A 20,635-nucleotide genomic window follows, 5' to 3' on the forward strand; every position below is an offset into this window, starting at 1 on the left:
TTCAAAAATGTACATCAGGGGTTTTGCTGACAAGCACAGAAAAAAAAAGTCAAGGTTCCTCCCTTCGTGCAACTGAAGCTGGGTTTCACTCCAAACCAAGGGGAAGAAAACATCGATTTTGTGGAGGGCTCAGCAGTTATGATTCACATCCCAGACGAACTGCACCCATCTGGTCATTACTACTTCTGTTAAATTATGTAATAACACCATGTATGTTCACAAGTCCCTCACAACACTTCCCCATTTACACACGCAGTGACAAGAACAACAGTATCTCCACCCCTGCAGAGGACATCAGTCTGTCAGTGCCATTTTATTATGAGTATCATCTCCACATCCACACATGGTTTTGTACGTTACTAAGAAACAAAGGAAAAGGCTTTAACAGCGTGACTAAAGTGTGACTGGCTATGAGGAAGGCATGATGGTGTGCCGACTGTTGGATCTGTAATGATTAATTGTTTAGCTGTCAGCATTTAAATTAATTTCCAACTGTTTTGATAATCGATTCATTGGTTTGAGTAAAGAAACAACAGTCATGATTTCCGCTTCTGAATCCTTCAAACACCATCCTATCTTTAAAAAATGATTACATTTTAAACCACCAAAATGATTTCATATATCAGTGCCAGATACTGGACGAGGACAAAAAATAACTGGAATTTCTACTTTCCAATAGTTCATGAATTACTCATCAGTAACGTGCTGTCTGTACGACAAATTAACCAAACACTTTCTTCCACAAGTCTTTTTAAAAATAAAAAAAATTACACCAGATTCCACAAAATTCTAAACTACTGGACTCCTCAGTGCAACCTAGAAGCCAACAGAGAATCTGCTGTGACTGACTCACAAACATTCAAAGACTTTTTTCAGCTGAACTACAAAAGAGACAAGCATAAATAAATAAAATGTGGATATTTAAACATGTCTAGTATGTAGAATCTCATTATTTTCCCGTCATAATCACACCGATCAGCACTTGTAAAATGTACATCTTGACTTTAGGGTTTTTCAGTTTTTGTAAATTAAATAATGAAGGAAATAAAATTAGTTTTTTTCTTTCTTAATGAATTATGTCAAACTATCAGTCATTCTGCACATAGGATATTTTTGAGTTATCTCTTTATACTTTATACTGCAGTGAAGATCTAGTCCACAGTGAGTACTATGACATGCTGTTGTCAGGTGGTCCAACACAGTACTGACACAGCATTAAACAGACACTGAGTTTGCACAAATCTCCATTGTATATGTGCAGTTTAAACCACACCATCACCGACAGTGACTCGGCATAGGGTTATCGCCAGACTTCCGAGAGTAACTGTAGAAACAAGCAACCTAAAATTAGCTTCAAATGTCAAGAGCGAAAATAACAAGTACAAGGACAATACACAGGGTCACCAAGGACAAAGATAGCCTTAGAAATTATTACTAGACCAAGTAAACATTCAAACAGATAGAGCCATTGTAGCATTCTGGGCAGAGCTTGATACAAATACCAGTGAAATGCATGTATAACACAAGAAAGATCTTGCAGCCTCAATTTAAGCTGTCCTCTGAGGTTTACTGTAGTTGTATCACATAAAAAGTGTCACAGGAGCTCCTGTTTCCTATAATATTGCTCAATGAATATCACTCTTGTTAAAAGGGAAAAAATAGACACAAAAATTCATGTCTGAAACTGGAATTAAATAGCAGCAGTACAGACACCTTATCCTTGTTTTAGCAGACAAGTCCAATGTGTCTCAGTAAGCCTGTGATGCCGTTGCTTTTGAGTAAGCTCTTAAGCAGGTCTGCACGAGACCCAGCGGTCAGTTCACAGCTAGTCATGTGCACTAGTCTCACCTTAAGCTGCTTCTCCTTCTTCTTGCGCACCTCCTCCCACTCATTGACAATCCGTCCCCAAAGGATCCAGGAGTCCTCCTCCAGGTGGGAGAGGTTGGAGGAGGCGGAGGAGCTGGACACCAGGGATGAGCCGCTGTTTCTCCTGGAGCCATTCATGGAGCGCAGCGACTTGCTGTCTGTCTCCAGCAGCCTGTAGAGAAGGTAAGAGGTGAGATAATATGAGTTTACACCACTCATTCTAAAGAGCAATGTGTCAATTATAAAAAAAAAAAGAAAGAAAAAAAAAGAATCTGCATCCATTATGTTAATTCTCTCAACAACAAAAAAATCCTGTCTGCCAGTGACCATAATGTCAGGATTTTTCAAACTGCACTGGACTGGCAAAAGTTGTTGACTGGTTCATTGATTCATCTCATCTGACCAAATCCTCATTAGTGGGACAATCTCTGGTGTTACTTTCACAAATAGAAAAGCGCAGCATTAACAACTTTCCAGAATTAATCCATTACTCTTGCCTTCAGAAGAAACACCCCCGCATTTTCACAAATTTCAGCCCACTTAATGGATGGAGACTGCTAGGTTTGATTTAAGTTGGCTCCAAACTAACTGACATCATGTCAGTGAAGTCGACTGTGCAGCTGCACTTTACTCAAACAAATAGCCAAAAAGTCAGGCGTTAACTTCGAAAACAGGAGTTTGCATAACACAGTTCAACAATCAACATGGCAGACCATCTATAAACAGCTGGATACCTTGTCTGTGTTATACTCCACAACGCAGTTCTCATGCTGTCACCACCAGTAAATATAGTTATTTTTTTTAGAAGTCATGTGAATATGGATAGATGCGCACTGGTCAGCTTAAGCCCATTTTCATTTCTGTATAGAATAAACCTAGTTGAAACTATTTAATATGCTCCCATACTAGCTTTTTTATGTTGATTTAGAACATATTCAGGCCAAAAATAGTAATTTAGTGCACTGTGGCACATTTAGTTTATCTAGAGACAATGTGCAAATGATTCTTGCCCTTCACAAGCAATTGATAGGCAAAAAAATAGATATGGTTTGGGAAAAAAAATACATTTTTGTTTGGTTACCCCAAAAGGCAAAACATCAAAATGTTTACTTTGGGTTTAAAGTACCAACAAGAATAACATACTGATAGAACAAGGGTTGTGAAAATTTAAAATTACCATAAGCAAGTGGACTTTATTTCATTACAATCTGACCACAGAGGTCAGGAGTCAAGTCAACAGGAAGACGATGAGTTTAATTGTACATCAAGCAGTTATTTGGTATCCAAAGATGAGAAAGAAATACTGAAATGCATTACTTTTCCCTAAACAACCATCACATCTTAATCCTATTGAGTAGAACCATACTGCAGCATCATAGACACGGCAGAAGTGCTAATACGAAGTTCATATCCCAAACAGTCAAATTCTGTCAAATCTAGAATCAGTGCCAATGACTTGCAAGCTGTAACTTCTGTTTATCTTGTGTTTAAATCAAACCTGTTCAAACTTCCATGTCAGTGCTAAAAGGAAAGTACTTATTTGGGGGAAAAAAAACACGAATTTGACAGGCCATTGTATCACATTAAATTACAGTATAAGCCTGACAATTAGCAATTAGTCTCTCAAATGAATCCAACAAGTCAATTGCTCAGACATAAAATAAAGAAGACCTTCACTGGTAAAATTGTAACAGCTAGACTTGAGTTTTCTCATTGTCACTCAGTCACCATGTGATTATTAACTGGATGTGGGAGTGGGGTTTAGCAACATTCTCAATTAAAATAAGCCTAAACTAAAAATCTTTTTTTTTTTTCAAATTCTTACAATATCTAGCAGGTTAATACTTAACAGCTTGAAAAATCAAAAACACTTCCATTAACAAGAAAGGTGACATTTATTTAAATTCTGTTGGCAGCAGCTGTAAGAGGCTGGAAAAAGCCCATCCAGTAAAGGTCAGAAAAATATTTCCATCCATATTTCACATCTGAAGAGGCTTTCTGCAGACAAAAAGCTCGAGCTACGTGTTTTTCTGCCAGCTAATCTTGCACTGCATCATATTTATCAGTTTGTCACTGGTGACCCGATCAAGGATCAGCATGCAGAGAAAAGAAGCCGTGACTCCCAACCTGTGTGACACAGAGAAGCTCAAGAGACACAAAGGCTCAGACACCTGATCTCGGAAAAAGGCCGGAGCCTCTCCACTGGAGCCCGTGACGTCACTGAGCGTGCTCCCAGAAAGGCTAGGGTTACAGCCAAATTTGGGTTATGTCGGAGGGAGTGTGGACAGCATGACAGAACAGCCAACAGGAGAGCTGCTTCTTCTTCGACATGGAACTAAAAAGTTATTAAAGGTATATCTTAAAGCTAGAGTTTGGCAGGATCTACCAGTTTTTCAAGGATTTCAGCTAGTCAAATGACAAATGGTCATACACATTACAGTTCGAGGCTGTTACACATGAACCTGAACATACTTAAAGCTCTGCTAATAATTCACCAGTAGTCAAACAAAAGTAAGAAGATTTCAGAATAGAAAATACAGAAGAACTAAAGAAAATACTGTTGTTCAAGCAATATTTACAGTGATTAACATTATATTTTAACCCTGCGATAAAAAGGAAAAGCATTTAAAGGTACACTGTCTTTCCAGAGATTCATGTTCTCTTTCTGTCATTACTTGGATGTAATTCACATAGCTATAAAACAAGTCATGGATTACTACCACCTTACCAAGACAAACTCATGATGAACTCCACATGTCTCTGGTTTCTAGGAACTCTGGTGCGCTGGCATGTCTGATTTATAGGTTGTAGCAGTCAATGCAGGACTGGCTTGTCTGTGTGACACCAACAAGAGCTGAAGTCCTTTATCAGCTCTGTATGGTACAAAGGCCTCTCTAAACACACACACTTAATGACTTGGTGAGCAACACACACATGAATATCAAAGTCCTCCCTCCTGTTGGTGTACTTGTCTGGTAAACTCCTCAGTGACAAATGATAAGATTTGTGTATTGTTTTGTGCAAAGTGTCAGTATGTTGCTATGGGAAAGGTCAGCAAAACTGAAAGCTGTGCATCTGAGTGAAAGCAGGGTCAGCTCGGTAGATGAACTATGAAGCTGGTAACACAAACATCTGTTCATCAGCAGGGGTGCTTAGAGCTACAGCATACACCTTACAAACAACACTGACTGCTGCTGCATCATGTACACATAGAATATATATTCACTATCAATAATTATTAGTAAAGGAGACCGCTCTGTGAAAACTGGAGCCGATATGCTTTATAGCAAAAATATTTTTTGTCAAAATTTATAAGACTACAAATTCAAAAGTCTTATAATACACCTCTGTTTAAATATGTTTAATTAACACTCTGAATGCTAAAATCTGCAGATGGGTTGAAATGGTAGGCTGTCATTAAAAATAAATCCATAAAATAAAAACACTGACATTAAAAATAAGTTTCTGATTGCAGCTGAATGATCATGTGTCATGTGCATCTCCATCGGAAAATTAACCTAATTTAAGCTGGAAATCATATTTCATGAAAATCACTTCATGCCACATTTAGAAATTTGGCATGAAGTCAAAAATGACTTTAGTCTATTAACCTGATTCTGTAAAAATCAAAAAATTCAGCAGCAAGAAACCATGACTCAGTCAGGTGTAACCAACAGCAGTGCGAGAAAAATTCAAGGATTTGTCGCCTGAACTGCAGGCTGTGTACACAAAAATGGAGTCAGAAAGTATAGAAACAAATTTAAAATACAAGTACTTAAATGTCTAAAGTATGTAACATCCCTGTTTTGCTCATTTAAAAATTTGTAAAGTAAAGTGTAGAAAAACAACAAATTCTGCACTTCTCTGCTCAGCTGAAGAGGAATTAATATTGTATGGAAAAACAAGCCAACAGTGAGGTAAAATATGACAGTATTCAAAGGGTTAAAGAGAACGTCTCAGCATTTATCCTTCAGTGTTGCTGTAGCTTGTGATATGTAACCAATCACACAGTGCTGTGGGCAGGACATTGCATGACTGCAGATGGACAGAGGAAGCTAAAGCAGAGCATATTTAAATACAAGTAATTTATAAGGAATCGTATAAAGGAATCCAATAATAATCCAGGTCGATAATCGGTGCACCCCTAATTGCAACATTTTCCCTTGGCATTCTGGAGCAGTTCCTGCTGTGGGCGTACTGATGAGTCAACAATCTCTGCATTCAACAGCGCTTTGCTGTCTTCCACACTGGAGTCAACTGTGACACAATCCCCAACTCTGAGCCGCCTGTTTGGTTTCTATGCTAACACAGAGCGCACTAGCCATGGGAGAGAGCCACAACAGAGAAAGAATTCACAAAGTTGGCAGGAGACTTGTGTTGCGTCATCCTCCAACAGTACTTTAATCTGATGTGAGCACTGAGCACCTCAGGGACAGCACACACTGAATTTTTCTCAATTTACAACACTCTCACTCACTGATCCAATATTCAGATAAGCCCTTCTACAGCGAGGCATGCGGCTTTCTGGAGTCAACTTCTGGAGCCTCCAACAGGCTTTAAGTCTTGTTGCAAGAAGCAGCTTTACTGAGTTGTACGATCAACTTTGAAGATAAACCTGGCCAAAAAATGCATTGCAAATGCATACCTCAGTTTAATGTTTGAGTTTTAAAATAACAGCCTAGATTCTCTGAAATAGCCATCTCATGAAAAGAAGGCAGGCTGAGTCAGTGCCTTCTTTTAGATTTTAGTATAAAATGTACATTTGATTTTTCTAATTGAAAAAATTATTGTTTAGTATTCTTAGTTAGTCTTTTTGTGTCATTTTATGTGCGCTTTGCATTCTGTGGGTTTTGTCATTTATAACTTTATTTTGGCTTGTTTTAGATACTTTTGTGTGTTTTATGTTATGCTTTATATGATCATATGACACTTTACAACAGCTTGCTATGGAAGCTCTATGTAACTTTTTAACTTTGCTTTGGTAAGTGTTATGCAAATACAGATATTATCACTGATGGACATCAGTTCAGCCACGTGTGCACTTCTGTTTAAACCAGTGGATGACTCAGTCCTTAACAGGTTTATGGCTCCTGTGCAGATCATACACACAGAGGTACAATTTTTTTGTCTGAGTTATTTTTCATTCAAACTGGATTCAGCCTGCCAAAGATGAGGTCAAACAAGCACAGAGATGATTGATAAACAAACACAAAATGTATATGGATGTGAAGAGAACACAATGAGAAATCGTAGAAGAACAAAAAGTCCTTTTCTTTAACAAAAAGCTAAATCTTGAAAGACAACAGTCCTCAAGCACCTGACAAACTGCTGACTGCTAAATTTTGTTCCATCTATAGTTTACGGTGTACAAGTCCCGACCTGCTGAACGTCACTCACGTGTTTTTGTGTGTGCAGAACAGGAGGGGGATGGTGAGGATTTTCAAAATGATTCTGGGCCAGTCAGAGTAGTGTAGGTGTGTGGAGGAGAGCACAAACCCTCAAGCAAAAACTCATAATTAGATAAAGATCAATGTTTGAATTCTGATGACACAATTTTAAAGTTGTTTTTATTCATATTAGGATTAATTAGAATTACTAATCACATGTGCGACCAGAAAAACAGGCCAGCAGCCACCGTACGCCCTGAAATTGCTCAAGGTGAGCAGGAAGATAATGATGCCATACAACTTTTTCACATTTCGATTCGCCTAGTTCTGACAAGTACATGCTGTACAGAAGTTACATTGCAGATCCTTCCTCCCATTGTTAAGCAGGAGGGTTAGCATTCGATCCATTCGGTGCAATCTGAGCTTTTTCCATCAGGACTTGAATTAAGGCCATCGTGAGCCAAACCAAAATCTAATTTACTGTGCCATTAGCTTGCTAAATTCTCTCCACTTAACTAGCGCTAAACAAAGTTTAACTTTGGCATTAATGATTAGGTAGGTGGTTGTGTTGAGTGGTGCAGTATAAACTGCTAATTATGGGCTTTAGTAGGCCACATTCTTTTATGTTGAACTGCATGTTCTGAATTTGTGTAACAGAATTATTTTAATACCCATCTGCAAGAAGAATTTTCCTTCAGGAGAAATTGTATGAATATGCTTAAAAGACATCTGATTGAAAGAAATCTTACACTGTTGTAGCTTAATGTGTTAAACAACTAGAAATCCAGAGGAAATATTCAACACTGTCCACATACTAGGGCTGCGAAAGTGAACTAAAGTAGATCTTGGTGAACTGAAATCTACTCTTCAATCAATCAATTGGAGACACAAAAAAATATTTGAATGTTAACCCCAGATGAACTTTATGGCCACAGTGGACTGAGCCTACCTGCTCATCTTTATAGGAAAAATATATGATAATTCAACATAAAAATGACCTTAAAAATGTTCAGTCAACTTAATAAGCTAGGCCGGGCAGCCTCCATTAGGTTAGGCCGGTTCAAAGTTGTGAAAATACGAGGGTGTTCAAAGGTAGTCTGTTCCCTCCGACACTAACAACTAGAGGATAATCTTGAAAGACTGTTGATGTGGTACTTTTCTGTTTATGAGAGTAACAACAAAAAGTGGAGCACTGATGACAATTTGGTGGGATTACAGCATATCGACCAACCAATTGGCCAATCAATCTGGAGATGAGAGTCACATTAAGTGGAAATGTACTTTTTTGCCTTTAGAAGATTTGAAAATCAAAAAACCTGATCTTGTGGTTGCCTGCCAACCAGTCAGACTTCTCTACATCTCTGTGTAACAACACTGCTTGTGGTATTAAACCGCCGTTTGAAGAAAGTCTTCCCTGAACCACATAATCTTTAATCAAACACTGTTAAGTTGATGGACAAGAGAGGCTTCAAAGATAGACTGCTTACCTGTTTTGCTCCTCGAGCTTGGCAAGCAGCTCCACATCATCAGGACTGAGCTGCGCCGGTGAGGACGGTGAGAGGGCAGGCGAGGACAGAGAGGTGGAGGATGAGGTAGCAGTGGTCTGCAGGGATGTGGGCGTGGCCACCTGGCTAGCCATTTGACTGACCGTGTGGGACACCGAGTTCTTCACCCATGAGAGAGTAGAACTCAGCTTTCCAGCAACCTTGTCTGTCGCCACCTGCAGAAAGTGGCAAAGAAGCACCTATGAAATTCAGTGCTGAATACCTCCTAATTCATTAACAGTATCAGCTATTGAACAGTCCCTCTCAACTCACCCATGCAATCTGACATGATTTGGAGTCCTTCACAGCTCTTGCTTATTCAGTAAATAAAATATTTATCAAAGCGTCTAGTTCCTGCGAGAACATCAATACATCCCAACACCCTTGTAAGTGCTACATTACCGATTTTGTTAGAGCAGCAGCAGTCAGTCGGATCGATACTGCTGCTTAGTTTCTAAAGTCAGCACTGGCAAATGAATTTGTCTCTTTCTGATACAACGATCAATGCTTCAAATGAGTTGCTCTTATTCCAGTAAAAGTGTGTTGAGCAAGAACTGAATCATGACAATCAATAATGTTTTTCCTAACGGTTTATTTTCAGGAAAAGAAGCGCTACAATCATATTTCAGGTAATACTACCAACAACAGCACGAAGACTGACTAACAAGTGCTAGGACTAGCACTCAGAAATTTAAAGTCTACTATCATTTAGAGAGATTACTGAGGCAGAAATAATGAAGGACCATGTGAGAAACACACTCACCGCAGGACATCTTCTACACATTCCTACCTGCTCTTCCAAATAACCCAGACTTGCCAGCTTTCAGCTGCTCCCAATGAGAAAATCCAGTGTGCATTCATTAAAGACCGCTTTTAAAATATGCATGTATTACATTAAACACTTTATCTGATGTACTCTTCTCGACTGAACCTTCGACCAAGTTTACAACACACTGCCCTCGAGTCATACAATAATCATACTCTCAGTATGGGTCAAAGTGCTCCACAAAAGATATGCCTTCTTTAAGTATCCTGCTGAAATAAGTGTACAGCAGGAAGTGCAACTCTGTACTCAGCAGAAACAAATTCATCCAACACCTGAGAAAAAGACTTGATTTCAGTTTCACCCCAACAGGAAGCCTGGATACTGCCAAAAGGCAGAAAAGTAATCATTTCATGCAGTGCACTAAATAAAATGATGAGTCACGTCTCTCCGAATACTTGATCTACAAAGGACCAAAGATATAAGGAGAGAAGACAAAGGAGGAGGAGCAAAACATTGTGGTAAATGCGGTGATATGAATGAACTATGGTACACAATGAAAATATAAGCTCAGCATTTTTCCATCCTGTACACTGAGAGATTGACATTACAGTTCACACAGTATATATGTATAGTATCATCATGAAATATTGTGAGGTAATGGTGCTTTAAAAATGAATGACCGGAAACAAAGGTTTGCTGCAATCTCAACAGGTAAATCTAAAAAAGTAGTTTTTAAACTATTTCATTACGAACTACTTAACTATGAAGTTCAGCATAACGATCATCAGCTTGATATCCAAGTGCAGGATTTTTCTAATATTGGCATAAATCATAACATCCTGACAAAAAGAGTCCAGAACAATTAATATAAGACTGCTTTAAATGAAGTTTTTAAATTTAGTTTGAAAATGTTTAATTAAAATAAATATAGAAAGCATTACATTTTCTGTCTGCACCTGTCAGTAGGTTATCATAATGAGGCTTCATTTATGCTTTATACTGAACTTATGCAGAGCCTACGTCGTAGCATATGCAAGTGGATGACACAATTGCAAGCATATATGTTTGCACGCTGGTGGGTTTGTGTAGCGCTGCAATTACACTACCAAAACAATGGTGCTTTCATACCACTGTGCTTAGTGTCTTTATGCAATTCAAACAACAGCAGCTGAAAAAGAGTTGGAACTACTGAATGTTTAACAACAGTTACTTTCATAAAAATGACAGCAATGCTGTAAATAGATAATACCTTGAAACCAACCGAGAGCAATGAAAACAAGAAAAAGAACCACATGGCTACACTGGTACAATAACAGCTGCTGGAACTGCACTGGGAGCAAGCCAGATACAATTATAGCCCTTTACATATTACATTTTCTTTCACAGCAGCGTTATCTTTGTGCAAATCAATATGCATGTAAACATGGCATATTACTACCAAGCGGAGCAAGCAGTCCAACAACAGTTGTTGTGGTTTGTGTTGCTGCAAGGTGCAGTTACATTTCTGAGGAGGTTCATGTCAAGCTACAACATAGTATCGAAGTGTAAACCAAACTTCAGAGTATGCATAATATGTTCCACTACAGGGGAGAAGTGACGTTCTCTGCAATTAGGTGGATAAAATACGTACATATATCAGTGTCAGCACTAGCAATCAGCCAAAATAAGTTGGAAAATATATGCTTTTCCAGTCTTGACAAAAATATAGCATCATGCACTCCTACAGTTAAAGATCTGTAAGTGTATAAAAGATAAAGATAAAAGATATAGTATACATTATTATCAGAGTCTATCAAGAGTAATTTTATATAGAGCATCTATATAACATATATATGACATTACCAGGGGCTATTAGAGGTTTCAGGGACCTCTGCCAAGTCTATTCTGGGCTGAAGAGAAATAGGGAGTTGGCAGACCAATTTTTATTTTGATTACAGCTTCTGACCGGTCACCGTAGGGGGTACATTTAACGTCCATTATCAGCAATATGACAAGAGAGCTACACTAACAGATGCTCATCCTGTAGACCTTGAGCGTGGCTACATTAAATCCACATGAATGGAGGACCTCTAACCTGGAGATGGAAACATCTATCCTGCAGCAAAAGCAACAGAAGGTCTGCAGAGTGCGTGCACTAACAAAAATATTAGTATTATTATTTCATTCATTTAAAATTACTAATACTTTGACAAATTTATTTCACTTTGATGATTCCCTCTATCAATTAGATTCTTTTTATTGTTGAAAAAAGAAGGCAGTAAAAGTTTGGCCTGGCAGAAATACTGCTAAAACTGTATGTCAATTTAATTTCATGAATATAAGATTGTAAAGGGGGTAGGTTTCTATAAGTTTAACTTCAACCTACTCCTTTTCGAATAATATGTTTTGTAATCAGTTTAATTTCTGAATTGTGTTTTATTTGTTTTATTCGAAATAAACATTTCAATCAATCAATCAAAAATACAGTACTAAAGATCACAGTAATATCACTAAGTAACATTTCTCACAGCAAGATTTCTTAAAATACAGCTGAAATTGACAGGTTGAATTCTTATTTTCCATGCAGACCCACCAATTACAAAACAAATATGGCACTTGCTTAGTCTTCGATAAATACTCCAATATCAATATAACCCAGTGCAGTGCTCATACAATGATTTGCAGATTGCATTTACTCAAACCTACACAAAACATCTTACTTCACACTGTCAACAGAATTCTCCTCAGTAACAAGTATATCCTTCTCCTGCATTGAACAACACTATCCAGTGATGTGTGCAATAAAAATTCTGCAACCAACCATTATTTTTATTTATCATCCCAGAGCATCCTAGAATGTCTTGTTCAGTCCACATCCTGAAGATACTTAGCATACTGTCTGAGCAGAGAACTGAATGAAACTGCTGATTCTAATAAATTGCACTCCCCAGTTTGTATCCTCCATGGATGTTTCTTTTCACCGTACCACAAGCTTTGTGCAGCGCTGAGCCAGGCTAGCATTGTGTCCATATTCTATCTCTTTGAAAGCAACAGAAGAGAATGTAAAGGAATGTTGTTTCTTCAAAGATGGACTTCCAGTGTGAGCTACCATGCAGAACTAAGTGAGGAGAGAAAAGATGAACATGTACAGAAAGCGTAGTAATGCCTGCCATGTCTACATGTGCTTTGAAAAGACCTGATAAACTATGAGCATTACTGATATCTAACTTGATAAACCTTGGAAAAACAAATCCTGGTGTCTTATTGTAGAACTTTCTGGAATGACTAAAAATGCCCTGAGTACCACATCACAAAGCAACACATGAGCGAATCTAAAATTTAATCAACTCTGGACCAGAGCCAGCCTTGCTTTGATAGATGCCAACATCCAGGTGGCCTTAGCAGACATTCTTTCTAGCAAACTGAGCCAACTGAAGCGAGGCTTCCCCATAAATCCTGGACACAGAGATTGTTGCTGCTTTTGTTTGCTACAGAACTCAAAGGGGCCCTGAGATGCAGTTTGCATGGCTAATGAAGGCCACAGCGAGGAAAGACCAAAGCCTCGGCGAAAAGCTTCAAGGTGACTGGGTAACTGAGAAAGACCAAAGACCAAACCAAGAAGTATTTCCTTTCTGCTAACTTCAGATTCACAGCACCTCTGAAAACAGGCAAAAGGCATGTTACAAACTTTTCAGCAGAGGTAAAAAGTTTCAGTTAGGAAGATTTTTTTACAGTCACCTTCTGAGTAAGAACTAACATATTTTGTCTTTCTCCATTTCAGTCGTCTTCCATGTTCATTTTTAGGCAATGAAAAAAAACACTAGTCTGGCACAGCAGCAGAAGACGTAGTCATCTTCAGGGAACCACGACGACATTGTGCAGTGTGAGGGCATTAAAACACAGGCCTGACTTACAATAACACACTCAATAACATACACACCTTTCACTCCATACACAGAGAGCCCCAAAGTTTTGTACAATCAGTATTTGAATGGTCTTTCTGGTGGCTACTGATCCGTGTAATACTGACAACTACAAATACAAAATTTGGTCCACAAAATGTGACATACATTTGTCTGCACTTTTACTAATGCTGTCTCTGCTTTTTATTCAGTCTATTCTTTTAATTTAGATTGCTATGTATTTTTCCGTTCTTTTCAAACATTTTGATGCATTAGGTAATGTACTTTGAATTGCTTTTATGTATGAAATACACTATACAAATAGCCTTGCAGTAGTACAGGAAAGTATATGTGCCTGGCCATTTTCAGGCAGTAATTGCAGCACTTACATCTCACCCTTGGCTACTTTATTCCAAGGTGGAGACAGTTATAGTCCATCTAAGTATGTATAATCAATGTCTACATTAGCAACTGGCAAATGGTTTTGTGCAGGCTCCTTCTAGATCTTAAATACAGTCTTCTATTGACTTATTTCTTCATATGCAGCAGCTACAATCAGAATGTGGCTGATATTATGATTTTAATGTATAACAGAGCGATGCTGACAGACAACTGCTCCACAACAAGCCTCTTTCACAAAAGATAGTTTGTCAGAAAAATCACAGGTGAATTTAGTCACATTAACGATGGCTGCAGTTAATTTAAGGTGCTGCAGTTTCTTGCAGGGTTAACGAGATACTAGCTGACTCACTGGTAATTCTATTTTGACTACACCTGTGATTTTCCTGCTATGACACGAAATGTGTCTGCATAGAAAAAACCGCAATGACAAATTGTATATACCTTTTTGCTTTCTATACTAGGCAAAAGTGACAAGGCCTCAACAGAGGAAAACCACAGTAGTTTAAATATAATGTTCCAACACAGAGGTAGCAATTCTACATTATTTGACTTGGTCAGCTAAATATTTTCACAATATTGTATCACAATGATGTAATGTCTGGAAACCTCAAAATCCCTCTACTTACTGTATATATTTTGTGTAATGAAGACATTTGCTCTACTAATTCCAACAGTAAAGGCAGGTGGAAAGCACATAATAGAAACCCCTGCAAATATTCTGCTCCTCTCGGTGACATAAGATCTATTCTAACTCGTTCATGTACTCTGTGTTCAGCCTCTCCAGACCTCTACTAAAGCCGGGGGGATGGAGTAAAACTTGTGAAACTTTCTGTCCAAAAAGCAGCAGGCGTATTCTCCGAAATGCCCATCTCGTTACCACTAGTACAATTTGCAAAATAAAGAAGTGAAAAGTTGTTTTAATACTGTAGAATCTGACCCTGATATTCAGGAAACCTTTAGAGAAGTAAAGGCAACGCTCAGCTAAGTGTCAGTAACAGCGCTAATTTAGGCAGTGTGACTGAATTCAGATGTCAGAAAATAACAGAATTAAATCGACTGTAACAATAATAATTATTTGATCAGCTATAAACTATTTAAATAATTGCTAACTATTTTGACAATAGACTAAATCTGTTTAAGTCACTTTCTAAAAAAAAATAATCAAGATTGTAATTCAAGAATTAGCTCTATCTCTAACAACAAATATTTTCTAGCTTCTTTCCCAACTTATACAGACAGTGAACCAAACAGTAAGCTGAACCAATAATCAAATTCAAACCAAAATCAGGATTTAAAAACCACAAATGCTGCAATTCAGGATATACATTATGCAGCATGCATGCCTTTTAGTGCACAGTTGCCTGGCTAGTTTCTACGGTAGCCTGCATATGACACATATAGAGAACATCGGTAGACTGTAGTGTCCATCAATAGGCACATGTTCAGACAGTAAAAAGTTTTGGTTACAACTTTATTTATTTTCCTGTCAGAGATGCACTGAATTCAGTCGAAGATTATTCAAAGCCTTATTATACTACAGATTTAAATATGAGCAGAAATGCAGCACAACATGGAAGTGAAAGCAGTATCCTGTTTGGTTTGTGTTAGAGAGTGATAAAACATTTTGCCGCAAATAAGAATGAATAATTGTCTCAATACTGATCAAAAATAAATCATTTTTAGATTTTTGGCCATATCAACAAAGTCCTAGTCAGCTGTATGGACATTTTTCTGCTATGGAATGGATGATGTTCTCCAAATTCAGGTATTTCAATAGCAAAGTGTTGCAGTAGTTGCCATTACATGAGCAAACAATGCGTATTTGTGTGAACATTAAAATCAGCACTAAAAAGTTCTGTATGATGAGTCCAAAATTAGATCTGGATGTTTGAAAGCACAAAACTATTTAGGATGACTTTACCAGTGCTACAGCATTTGAGAAAGGTTCCAAACAGTTTGCAAGAAGCCTTTAAAGTAAAAAATAAACATCATGATTAATTCACTTCCTAGGCAGATGCACTTTTCTACAAAATCCCCATTCCATAATGAGTAATTATTTCCATTACAGTTATTCAAGTCATCTGATGAAATTCCTGTATTTGTACATGTTTCAGTATAAAATACAGAAAAACAAAATGTCCCAATGTCATTGTTTTCCCAGTAGCGTGCAACCCTGCTGTTAGGTACAGTGTCGAGTTGTGATAATCAAAAACCTACCTACTTCCACCGCAACATGATCCAACAATAAGCCTGGCTCCCTCAAAAGCGTATCCTCACATGCATTAATCAAATTGGTGCTTCCTCTTGCCACAGTAGCTTCTGTCGGTCTAAAGTTTTACAGGTGTTGGTCTTCGCTGCGTATATCGTCCACTACATGTCCGGTCACTGAGCTGCTCCAACTTGCAAGTCGCCACTTAGAGTTAAAGATATTTTTGGCTTCAACACAGCCAACACTGAGCAGTTCAAATCCTGTGCTGAGGCAACACATGTTGTCTCACCTATCAAAAACATTTTAGTCAACACTCAGCAAACACAGGACCCGATGCAGAAGTGCCTACTCCTTTTAAGGCTCGCTGGTGTTGTGGGCTGAAATGGAGATCTAGCATCAAATGCAACAGTATGCAGTGTACTGTACGTCCTCCACAAAGCTCTACCGTCGACGACTTGGCTGGATTAATGTAGCTTTTAGTCGTCAACGTTACAATAATACGTAAATTCTACTTTTCTCCAGCAGTAGGAAACAACATTTTCAACTGTACGGTGTTTTTGTTCCAGGCTTTAGCCGGAGTCCTTTAGACGCCAATTAGGAGTTCTCCAGTGAAAAACTCAACACAACCGCCACGCTAACAAATCTGGAATACAAGCTAACGTTGCGGCTAACCGAGCCTTTGAGCGAACTAGTGTCATTTTATTTCACTTACATGTAATGTCACATCGTTAACTTTAACACACGCAAAGTGATAACTAGGAGTCGTCTTGTGAGTTCCAGTAATTAGACAGAGTCCGAGGGGGGGAGCAAGAACATCTTTTACCTTGAAGCGTTGTTAGCCAGCAGCTGCAAGCGTCGCCTGCTTCCCATGCACGAAAGTATAGTCCGGCTACTACTCAGAGAAAAAGGCCGGTTTTCATACACTTCAACCGCGTACACAGATAAATATCACCCACTGATAGCCTAGCTAGGTTTCCACTTGAAGGCTAGCCAGCGTTAAGTTAGCTTGTCCCCATTGACTCTCCGGTCCAGCCCATGCAGCCTGTAATACGTGTACACTGATGTCTGCAGCTCAGACGGCGGCGGCCTAATGTTTACATCGCACAGAGCATGCGCAAACCCGGAACAATACCACCACCTAGTGTTCACTGTCTGTAACTGCACCTAAAGAGTTTGCACAGTTTCCTTGTGTTCATTCAGAAGGAAGAAAGATTATTTTAAGAGAGTAAATAAAATGGCAGCACTAGCACATCTACAAAAATACAGCATCTTTGAAGAGCCTAAATACTTGTGAAAACATAATATGTTCTTGACTCATTACATATAAAGTAAAATATTTCATGCCTTTTTTGTTTCAATTTTGATGATTATGGCTTAAAGCTTATGAAAATCAGAAATTCAGTATTTCAAATTATTATCATATTTCCCTTTTTAGGAGTTTAAGTGAATGAGCCAAAAAGCATAGTTATTAAGATTAGAACAAAAAAGGCTTGAAAATTTCAAGTTACATGTCACGACTCTCGAACATGTTCAGTTTTAATTTTCTTCAATAGAAATTATTGAACATTTTCACAATGTTCTAATTTGTTAAGCTGTACTGGTATAGACTGAAGTCAATATAACATGTGCACAAGAAGTAAGCTTGAATTAACAAATTTAGAGAGCAATTAAATCATACTGAATGGCAACTTTAGCATAAACTAAACTATAAACTAATTGTCAATGTACTTGCAGCTTTCACATATTAAAAAAAGTATTTTGTGATCAATTTAATGGATAATGCTCAATATGACTCTCATTTAAACCATAAAAAAAAGCTTGTATATGTGTATTGTTGTTTAAACAAAGGGAAACACTGATGCTTTTGATGTCTTCTTCAACAAAAATGTTTGATTTACCCACAGCATCCATAGAAAAATATCAACCAATTAATACAGGGTAGAATAAGTTACCCGTTGATCATTAACATTTAAAAAATTACATTTACATTTTGGTTACATTTTAGTTTGAGCTCAGAAGACACAGTGAGATTTCAGATGCTACAATGCAAGAGCTGGACCCTAAAAAAGTCCCTTTTGTTAGCTGATCCTGAGACTTGCTCATAACATCTACCATTGAGCCACATTAGACTTGCACTGCTTTCCAACCACTATTTACAGTGAAACCAATTATTACATTAGCAGAAGATGCCGAGCTGGAATATTACAGGAATCAAACCAAAACTCAAAACAAACACTGTAGCGATTTGCCCTCAAATAGCTACTAACTCTAAAACTCAAACCATGAATATTACCTGGCAGAATATGTCTCTACTCTTAGAGATGCAAAGCGGAGACGGATCCAAACTAAATTCCGACTCAGTGACTACAGTTGAGCCATAGGAAAAGACTACACAAGAATCATGGCTACCAACTGAAGAAAGAGTGCACGAAAGGTAAAATAGAGAGAGGTGCACCTTTTCTTCTTTCCCTTTTGGCTTTTCCTTTCAGGGGTCGCCACAGCAAATCATCTGCTTCCATCTAACCCTATCCTCTGCATCCTTTTTTCTCCCAGCAACTTATGTCCTCTTTCACTACATCCATAAACCTCATCTTTGGGCTTCTCTCAGTCCGAGACATCTCTGTGCTACAGATATGTCCAGTGACATACAATAACAGACTACCAGCAGTTAGAAATTGTGACCTACATCAAAAATCTGGATAAAACAATTTTGGGAAATAATACTTCTGCTTTAAAGGAATACAAATCAGTATATGATGTTCATGCTTTTAATGACTATTCAAAGTTATTTTAAGTTTATTTTGATTTTTTACTTACTTCATTATGCTACATTTACTCTACTTCAAAGTTTGGCAGAAGTCTTAGGATATGAGGAAGAATGTATATGGCAAGGTATTCAGGAAACAAGATGCAGGAAAAGCAGGCATCTCACACACAATCAAATTCTATCGGTTGATTCTTTTACCAAGTAAATGACTAAACATTACTTCAGTTAGTAACAGTTTAGTCTTCCAATGTAAAAACAGTCTTTGTTTCAGCCCAGCACATTATGAATACTTAGGTCAAAGAAAGGAGTTCTAAAGCACACACATATGAGGGGTGCTTATCTAATCAGTATCTAATTCACAAAACACCTTACCTGAAGTTCATTGCCTAGAAAAAAGTGCTTCTTTTAGAGCAGACTGGAGGTTTGAACTCTTGTGGTTAATATATACTGTGTCCACTGTAAAAACAGAAAATGCAGTAAATCGGTTCTGAAAAATGCTGTAACAAGCCTCAGCCAAATAGATTAATGAACCAAATTCAGTCCGTAACAAAAATAAGTAGTTAAAAATATCCAGAACATTCAAGCAACTGACTAAAAGTGTCCTCGCTATAGCTTTACACCGCCAGCTTTCACTGAACGAAAGATGTCAACAGAAACTCATAATGAGGTGAAGTGGTCTGATGAAAATATGACTAAGCTGTCTCCCTCAATTCACATACCAAACAGTCATAGAACCTACTTTTCTGGTTTTACACGAGAGCAGTGACGCATGTCTTTTGTTGGCTGGCTCGGCACTCCTCTGCTCATAGAAGACACTGAAAGGCTGGTGACGTTGTCAGCAACACCACGGTGGCTCTGAGTCTGATGCACTGTCACAACAATCACATCTCAGCCAGGCAGATATAATTAGACAGGAATGAACGCACAGCCAAATAGTAATATTTAGACACTATATGAGGAAACATGTGAGTCACAGAGGCCCTAAAAGACGACAAAAACATCCATCCATCCATCCATTCTCTATACACCACTTTATCCTCACTAGGGTTGCGGGGGTGCTGGAGCCTATCTCAGCTGACTCAGGTGAAGGCAGGGGACACCCTGGACAGATCTCCAGTCTGTCGCAGGGCTACATATACAGACAAACAATCATACTCGCATTCACACCTACGGACAACTTAGAGTAGCCAATTAACCTCAGCATATTTTTGGACTGTGGGAGGAAGCCGGAGTTACCGGATAAAACCCACGTATGCACAGGGAGAACATGCAAACTCCATGCAGGAAGATCCCAGTCCCACCCCGGGATTTGAACCGGGGATCTTCTTGCTGCAAGGCGAAAATGCTAACCACGACCCCACTGTGCAGCCCCTAGTCTGTAAAAGCAGTAATGTGAAAGCAGCATTATGAAAAATATGACCAAATGCATCTAAAAGCTCAGAAATAGAAGGGAATTAAAAAGATGCATTCAGAGGTAACCATTTTGTAATTTTTAAGAAATTAAGGATTTTTTTAAAAGCAGACATTTTTACTTGTCTGAGAAAAAAAGTGCAGTTTCTCACTAACCCATAACAGTGTGACAGATAGCCTGACAATGAAAGAATTCTATCACATAGTAGCCTGATGACAGATAGATAGACAGATAGACAGATAGATAGATAGATAGATAGATAGATAGATAGATAGATAGATAGATAGATAGATAGATAGATAGATAGATAGATGAAGTGCACAGAGTAGTAAAATAATGAAAAAGAAAGTTAGAATAAGATAAAAAAAAAACTCTCACAATGTAAATTAAAGTTGAATGTTA

The 20,635-nt window shown here is 38.1% G+C and overlaps 1 protein-coding gene across 5 annotated transcripts in view; it reads right to left on the bottom strand.

The window, feature by feature from the left end:
• Nucleotides 1-17,150, bottom strand: part of evi5b (ecotropic viral integration site 5b) — a 41,385-nt gene extending 24,235 nt beyond the window's left edge. For 2 of the 5 annotated variants that reach the window (XM_022220395.2, XM_022220473.2), the window contains exons 1-3: nucleotides 16,879-17,150; nucleotides 8,741-8,973; nucleotides 1,849-2,038 (exon numbers count right to left, since the gene is read on the bottom strand). In XM_022220395.2, coding sequence (XP_022076087.2) covers nucleotides 1,849-2,038; nucleotides 8,741-8,892 — 342 coding nt within the window. In that variant the 5' untranslated portion in view covers nucleotides 8,893-8,973; nucleotides 16,879-17,150. Of the gene's footprint in view, nucleotides 1-1,848; nucleotides 2,039-4,594; nucleotides 4,734-8,740; nucleotides 8,974-16,063; nucleotides 16,433-16,878 lie in introns of those variants that run through there. The other 3 variants (XM_022220179.2, XM_022220254.2, XM_022220326.2) reach the window with 3 other exon arrangements.
• Nucleotides 17,151-20,635: the final 3,485 nt, after the last annotated feature.

Source organism: Acanthochromis polyacanthus, chromosome 4, assembly GCF_021347895.1.
Source record: "Acanthochromis polyacanthus isolate Apoly-LR-REF ecotype Palm Island chromosome 4, KAUST_Apoly_ChrSc, whole genome shotgun sequence".
NCBI classification, from domain to species: domain Eukaryota; kingdom Metazoa; phylum Chordata; class Actinopteri; family Pomacentridae; genus Acanthochromis; species Acanthochromis polyacanthus.